Raw genomic sequence first — 8,123 nt, 5'->3', positions numbered from 1 at the left:
GGGGAGCTGTGATTGCAGTGATTACATTTAAGGGATTGACAAAGTCAGGCATCATCATCTTTACCTCCCCGGGCCCACTTTTCAGTCTTATTTTTTGTCACGTATAAGACCACACAAAAGACTCTTTTATGTACAAACAGTGTGTACCTATTTTTCCGTGAAAGAACTAGCATGAAAGTGCAAGTCATAGAGAGAATTTCAAAGGCAGAAGCCAGGACAGCGACATGGAGCTGCCAGGGATTGGTGAGCAATCAGATAGGGCAGAATTGATGACCTGGCTCAGGATGGATTTCTTGGAGCGGGCTGCCAGACCGAGGTAATACTTTCAGGCTCTTATCAGCACTGGCATAAGCTGAGTGCTGCATCACCCACTTCCCAGCGTCAGCTTATTATGAGAGTCCATGATGTGTGATTGCTTGTACTGCCTTTGTGTGTCCCCGGTTCTGTGTGCACCGGACGCAGTTGGCAAGAAGAAGAAGAGGAATGCTAAGGGCCTCTGTCAAAGTAAACCACACACTTCCCCAATGACATTTTGCAAAAATAGATGTGTTTTTTTTTTTTTGCAAGGTTTCCCGTGACTCATATAAGCTGAAGGTGTCATTACGGAATTCTGCTAAGTTAAGTAGACAGTCACTTTGTGTATATGTTATAACTTTTTCTTTCTTTTTTTTTAAAGATAGTCTTGCTGAAATATATTTAGGTAATTTCGTATTTTGAAGTAGTTAGTGGATTCAAAGTGCTCACTGACCTCATGCATGCTAGGAGTTATTGCAAGGCATTGTCAGTGTCTTTCAGGAATAATATAAATTTGGAGAAAAGTGCATGTGATGCATCAATACAATATAGATCACTTAATAAATCTGAGCCCCTAAAGGACAATGAACTCTGATGATCGCACAGCAGGGAAACTTTTAAAAATCAGTATTGCCAGGTTTATTAACTGTATGGAATATTTCTCCTATAGGAGTTTCAAACCAATTAAGTTAAATAGCCCTTTACAGTCGCCTATTCATAAAGCAGATTAATTCTGAATGCTAATCACATCTAATTGTATTCTGTTTTCATGATAATACTTTATTCCTCCCCGAAGGTCAGCTACAGAGCAGCATTCCTGCGGCTGGAAGTGGTTCAGTGTATTGCTCAAGGGCACGTCTGCCAGTGGGTTTGTGCCCAGGTCTGCTCATGAAGGGATGGTCCATTTAACCTTTAACTAGACCGCTGATAAGGATAAAAGAGTGATTAAAGATCTCAATCTGCATCCTGCCACGGCAATTTATATCAGACTTTTTTTTTCTTTTCCGCGAATAAACAACGTGGTTTCAGACGCTTGGACGCCGAACATCTCTATGGTAACAGTCCTCAATTACTGATGATTGGCCAACCCGTGGGAATGTTTCTATTCCCTCAGTGCAGTGATTGGTCGGTGGGCGGTCTGTGCAGCCTGACAGTCTGCAGCGTTCCGGGTTATTGTCAGTCTCGGCAGCTCGGCACAAGGGCAGGACCGCATCCCGGAGCTGCCAGAAGCAGCTAGCTTTTTATTCAGACCTAACCATTTCTTATTTGGTCAATACACCAAAGAGAGTGTCTCGGAGCATTGCTATCGAGGTTACTCCATAGCCCCAGCTGGAAATCTGAGTCTGAATCGGGAAGCAAGGCATCTCAGAGAGGCTGCCGACACCACGGAGAAAGTGACGGACGGAGCAGAGCCTGATCACCGGGATTTTACATCGCATCAGTTTAGGATATTTCAGGCAGCCGCTTTGGCCCAGCCTTGATTTCCTTCAGGGTACCTTCACACAATATTGCCTACATAATATTACTAACATTCGCATGATACATTTCACCTAAGGTCGTCTACAGTGCAGGCGGACCACTTTAAACCCATGCGTAACAGCTGGGGATTTTGGAATACTGCGTAGCAGTTCAACCATCCAGTCTTTCGACTATCACTTCTGTTATTTGGAGGTATCGCGAAAAGAAGAGCAACGAGGACCTTTTACTTTGTTCCCGGAGGCTAAACGTTGAAAACCCGAAGCGCACTTGGTGCGCAATCCTTCGGAGGACGCTCCTGAAATTGCCGATCTGCGCTTTTGCCCTCGATAAAAATTGGCAGCCGAGTCGAGAAAAAAGGCAAAGCTTATTAACTTTGCATGCTAGAGGCTAGAGTGTGGAATCTAATTCGCAGGGTTACCGGTATATTTGCATACCATCGGAAGAGGAGGATAAACTTAATCAACATTTGACATCGACAAAGCGGCTGCTGGATTTTGGAGAACAGAATGAATCCTTTTTAATTTGGACCACAGAAGTATGAGGCAGATTGCTCAGTGAATGCTACAATCTGCATGGAGTTCTAGTCTGCACTACGGAGCAATTTATGGTAAATATATTTTGTGGTCATTTTTTGGTCATTTTATCCAAGTCTTGTGGATTGGGAATGGTTTGGGTCAGTCTTTGTAAACATTAACGTGGTAGTTACTGTCAGAGCATCTCTGAATGCTTTTGGAATGGTAAATAGAGGAACAGCACAAAATACTGAATGTTTGTAAATGCTCCCTTTTCCCCAGGATGCTGCCCACACAACGATGTCTCACATTTAAACCCTTTGTTTCCATGCGTGACCCACAATAAAGAGTATGTTGTAAAAATCGACTGGTTAGAGAGCCGCTCCCGAATGGCTTTAGGAACCGCTTTGATGTGTAATATTGGTCTTTTCAAGTATGGGTAGCAATTAAATGTATTGTCGAGGGTATCGCACCGCAGGCATATGTGGCACTCGGAGTTGCATCTCAGAGCAAAAGGTGCGAATTTCTCATCTGCACGCCCCCGTGCGTCACTGCGTGTGGGGAGGGTGACTACAGTGACTGCTGCAATTAGTGCAATTATTTTTCACCCTGGAGGGTTAATGATATGCAATCACTTTTTATGGTGTGCCTGCATATTATGACAGGCTTTCATCAAATTTATGGAGATTAATGTGTGTGTGTGCGTGTGCGTGTGCGTGTGTGTGTGTGTGTGTGTGTGTTTGTGTAAAACTTTTCACTTGTGTTATGGACATGGATGATGCTCTGTGCTGCATTGTGGTCTGGAGGCAATTTGTCATTGTCCTGTGAATTCTTCAGCAAATGTGTCCTCTGCAGCCCGAGCCTCAAATGCACAGGAAAGTCTGATCATCTTGAATGATGTGACCGAAGTCGATGTCTTATTTGAATATGAGTGGCCGGCTGATAAAGTTTAAACTGTTTCCACTCCTGTGAACTTTGAGCCTTGTGGGTTGCTGAGGTTGCTCTGCAATATTTGGCTTCATCGCTCACACTGCACATAAATGAGCCTGCACATTATGCTGACTGTGCAGTGAAAAAGCTGCACACAGTATGTTTTATCATTTAGACTACAAGCATCCTCAAAATTTATCTTCCTCACTGGCTCCAGTCATTCTCTCTCCTGCAGCCCCGCAGACAGGCAGCTCGCTGAATGTAATATGGGCCCCTACAGCAGGGCAGGCGCCCCCACAGTCAGGGCACCTGCCATAGAGCCTTCCTGGCTGTATTGAATAAAACATCCAGTGATGTATGAGGCAGGGGCTGCACCCGAGGGGGCAGAACTGCCTCATTTACTTCCTCCACTCTGCGCCTATGACCTGCTGAGCAAATTGTGCTCATATTAGCTCTGCGGCTGCTCCTCACCTAAACAAATAGTCTTCCCAGCATAATGCTTGCCTTAACTCAACATGAAGGTTGGACAAGGCAGGGGAGAACAGAATGGCAGAAAAGCTTTAATATCTAGGTCACTGAATTACCTTTCGGAGTTTGTAGCTCTTGTTTTGCCTCTTTATTTTCAGGCTTGCAGTTAGATCTTTTATTTTTCCTGTAACATTGGACCTTCAAGTGTCCTGCTGCAACACCATACTCACATTTCATCTTCCTCTTGCTTTCACCATATTTCCTGTTGCTCTTGACTATCAACTGTCACAACAAAAGTCCACAAAATATATATTAATAGGTTGGAAACTTGTGTTGCATACATCTTGATCACATCAGCGATTTATTATGAAAACCTAATGACCTACTCTACTCTACTAATAATTATCTACTGATTTAAGCCGGCAGGTGGAGAACATATTTTAGCATTGTATTAATAAAACTTGGCTAATACGCCGAAAGCAGCTTGGCTTTTTATCAATTTGCAACTCAAATTGCATATCAGTTTGATTGATTGATAGCGGGTTGGGTTCCTTACTGTATTCTTTGCTTATTAAAGTGCCTGCCTGAAGTGAATAAGTGAGCTCCAGTCATGAATATCGTGAAAGTCGCTGAAGTTTAATTTCCTGTGCTGTGTATTAATCTTTTTTAATCCCTGCATGGTTTGATTGTCTCAACACCTACCCAGAGGCAGAACTCATTTTAGCACTTAAGATGACTAAAATAGTAGATAAAGTTTGCGCGTGCGTGCGTGCAGGCGTGTGTGCGTGCGTGCATGCGTGTGTGCGTGCGTGACTAAAGATCTACAAACCCCTGAAGTGTTTAAGCAATGCAGGTCCATTCTTACGTGGACTTAATGAACGTGTTTCTAATTTATTCACTTCATTCGACAGAAATCACATTTCAAACTCCATTTGTTGAAAAAAAATATACTGCAGATGTAAATAATCATGAAAAAGACTTATCCTAGAAAAAAACGCAAAGCGTCTTGCTTCTTAATATCATCGGACACTTTAAGGAACATGGATGTTTTCTCTCAAAGCCATGTCACCAAGCAGCTCATTAGACGCACGATCAAAGTGTTTCATTTCAGGAAAACATCCTTTTGTTTTAACACTTTTCATATGCAGGCAAACAAAAGAGACGTGCCCTTTCTTGTACTTTTACAAGATTACACGATTTATTCTAAACTCTGTTGTCCCTGCAGCGAGATTTGTCTCACACATCAGTAGTAGTGTAGACAGAGCATGGGGAAAAAAGCGACATAAAACAAAAGCATTAGGTAGAAATGATTGTGGAGAAACAAACGCACCCTTCAGCCAGTCAGTGTGAATGAATAGAGGTGGAAGTGATGTTCAGCTTGTAGCAGGGATGATGGTGTAGGATTAGCAGGAATGCTTCTGTTTGTAGATTTGGCGTTAGTGTTTGCAGTTCTATTAGGCTTGTCGCAGTTACTGTAGCTGCTACAACATATCAAACTGCACACTGTATCTATTTTACTGCTGGGTGATTGACCCTCAGTCTTATTAGCTTCATGCCGCACAAATAAACACAAACATACACAAACATACACAAACATACAGTACAGAAATCTTCAGTAAATTGACCAGTGATTGTCTGCAACTTTAAATACAGCCCAGGCATCATGTTTAAAACAGCTTAAGCATGTTTGCGTTTGATTTGGAGTATCTACATATAAGTAGTCTCCGGGCATGTGATCACGTACATGTGCCCCTGCAGTGTTTCTGATGAGTGCTATATGTTAGTAAGACGCCGTGTGGTTCTCTGCTTGTTACCACGTTGCCAATTTCCTGTTGTTTAAGCTGCAGCACAACGTTCACCTGATCATAACTCTGCCCATGTGATCCCATCTGCTGTGACGATGGTAGACGTTGGCAGCTCTTCATCAGGGTTATCTGCAGTCACTTAGCGCATGACGGACGGCGACGATCCTCCGACCTCCTCCCTCTCTTCCCCTCTCACCCGCTGTCAGACTGAGTGGAAGTCACGTCTCAACAGCCCCCCCCTCCTCGAGGTTAATGTATAGCCTTTAATTTGGAAAGGTTAGTGCGGTCAGCCCATTTTTTCTTTTTTGAAAATGCCCTTTTGCGTGTGACATATAGTCAAAAGGAACTGTGCAGGTTATATGTGGTTAATGAGTACATGTATAGAGAGGCTGTGCGGTTTATAGTTTGCTTCATAACCCAGACAGAAAAGTGAGGGGAGGCATGCTCCTTCCAAAAGTGTTCTTGGTGGAAGAAAGAGAATAAAGCAGATCTGACAAGCTCTCCAACAGCAAATTTGCTCTCCCTAAAAACAATGCCGCTCTTGCCTTCCTCATGGTCACATTGATTTGTTCTGGGTGACAGTGCAGGCTGCTGTGAAATCACCCCAGCGCCATTGATCTCAAGGAGAGGAGGAGGAGAGGGAATGAGAGCCTGGCGACAGTGAGCAACATGGGAAAATCCTCAGTGTGCCCTCTTCAACCTTAACCAGTAATAAAATGAAGGCCTTGGTTACTATCAGATCAGCCTCTGCTGTACTCCTTCAGACACTGTAACACAGTGTAGTCTGCGCTTTGATTGGCTTTGGAGGCCCGTGCGTGCTGTTTGATTTGCTATTGTGCCTCGCCATGTTTCACATTATCAGCTGAACTCTTTATTGCCACTGTTTTCCATGCCAGAAGCAAGGCTGTTTTTATCTCATGCAGGCCTCTGATTAATCTCTCCCTCTATGCTGGTGTACTTTAATCTTGAATGGGAGATATCTGATTGTCCTCGGCTATTGAGGAAGATCAAACTTTAATGGAACAAGGAACTGCACATCATCCTAATCTCCATCTCCCTGCATTTTGGTTGACTGCTCTCCCTCGGGCTCTGTAGCTTTCTGCAGAAGCAGGAAATACATCAGACAGATAAGGTGTTTTCTCGTCATGCTTTGGTAATTTATTCCCTGTTGACAATGGCCACCACTTTACATCTCTGCTGTCTGATTACCTGGTTGAAGGGACAGCATCTACAAAGCAGAGGAACTGATTGACACTCACAAACAGCTATCCTGTATGACCTGAACGTGTGAAACTTTACCACAAGCTTTAATTGCGGTTTCTTTTACAGTTCAGTCATTCCACAAGAAAAAATGTGCTCGCCCAATCTCTATTTATTGACATGCGAGAGATGAGGCTATGTGTGACCCACGTCATCTGTCTATAATAGCCTGGAGGAGAGATACATTCAGCTGCATGGATGTAATAAGGTTCAATGTGTTTGATTACACCCCATTCAATCCAGGAATTGGCTATTGACCGCTATTTCCTCCATTCACTTCTTCTATATCACTGAATAAGGGTGCACATTATGCTGACCAGCATCCAGACTGTGACTGGCTAGATGCATATTGTTGCAAATGGATAACGCTTATGGAGTGTCACACCTCCCACAGACAGTTTGTGTCTGTGACAAAAAGAGGCTATTACCCATTTCTAAGGCGGTTCCTGTAAGGTAATGAAATTTCCAGTGACTGGAGAAAACAATGTTGTCTGGTCTGGATTGTAATTGCAGAAGCCACCTCACCATTTTCCCGAGTTCAGCGTGAATGCAACATGATTTAATAAAACTCTGGAGATTTTTATCATTTATTGCCAGGCCTGGCAGACGCATCAGGGAGAGTAAGCTGAGGCTTGCAGAGATAAAACTCATTCAATTTATTTGTTGAATTTTAACCAAGCTGGAGACCATTTACAAGAGAGCCGGCATATAACCCATAGGGAAACGTTTATGTGTTTGTATAGGGCTGATCAGGTACGGTCAGCTATATTGTTAATATAAAGCAACAATTTCTTTAATCTAAACGGAGGAGTAGCCTGGAATTTCCTTCATTTTCTCCCATGTTATTATTTGTGTCAAGAAAGGGAAATCTGTGGGATATTAGACCTCGAGGCCAAAGAGCTTCACTGTGCCTGCCTCCACTCACATACAAAAACATAGGAACACTGACATGAGGACATGTTTGGACACACACACACACACACACACACACACTCTCTCTCACACACTCACACACATACACACACACACACACACACACACACACTAGCCCTGTTTTATTACCTCCTGCCTGCTGCTGGAATTGCTTTCCTCCCTCGAGTGAGCCAGGCAAAGCCGGCTTTATTGTGTTAACCTATTTGTGTGTCAAGAGCGATTGCAGCGTTCTTTATCTCTGTTTGTATTCGGACGGGGAGACGGCAGAGGGAGAGAGAGAGAGAAAGAGAGTGAGCGAGGAAGAGAGTGAGAGAGAGAGAGAGAGAGAGAGAGAGAGAGTGGCGGAGGAAAAAAGAGGGAGGGGGGAATTTGCACAGGAGCCAGGCAAGCCACCGGAGTTAGACGGATGGTCGGTCACCTCGCTCCACTCTAGAGGATAATG

At 43.7% G+C, this 8,123-nt stretch overlaps 1 protein-coding gene across 1 annotated transcript in view; it reads left to right on the top strand.

Annotated features, from left to right (window-relative positions):
* Window positions 1–224: 224 nt before the first annotated feature.
* The window catches only part of fam222aa (family with sequence similarity 222 member Aa), a gene marked incomplete at both ends in the record, with an annotated part of 44,616 nt that continues 36,717 nt past the window's right edge, over window positions 225–8,123 (top strand). Inside the window, 1 exon segment of the mRNA XM_083912036.1 lies at window positions 225–316. Within this exon segment, the coding sequence (XP_083768162.1) occupies window positions 225–316 (92 nt within the window).

The sequence above is a fragment of the Echiichthys vipera genome (genome assembly GCF_963691815.1).
Source record: "Echiichthys vipera genome assembly, chromosome: 4".
NCBI lineage: Eukaryota > Metazoa > Chordata > Actinopteri > Perciformes > Trachinidae > Echiichthys > Echiichthys vipera.
The sequence above is the reverse complement of the archived record's forward strand: the minus strand, read 5'-3'. Positions and strand labels throughout refer to the sequence as shown.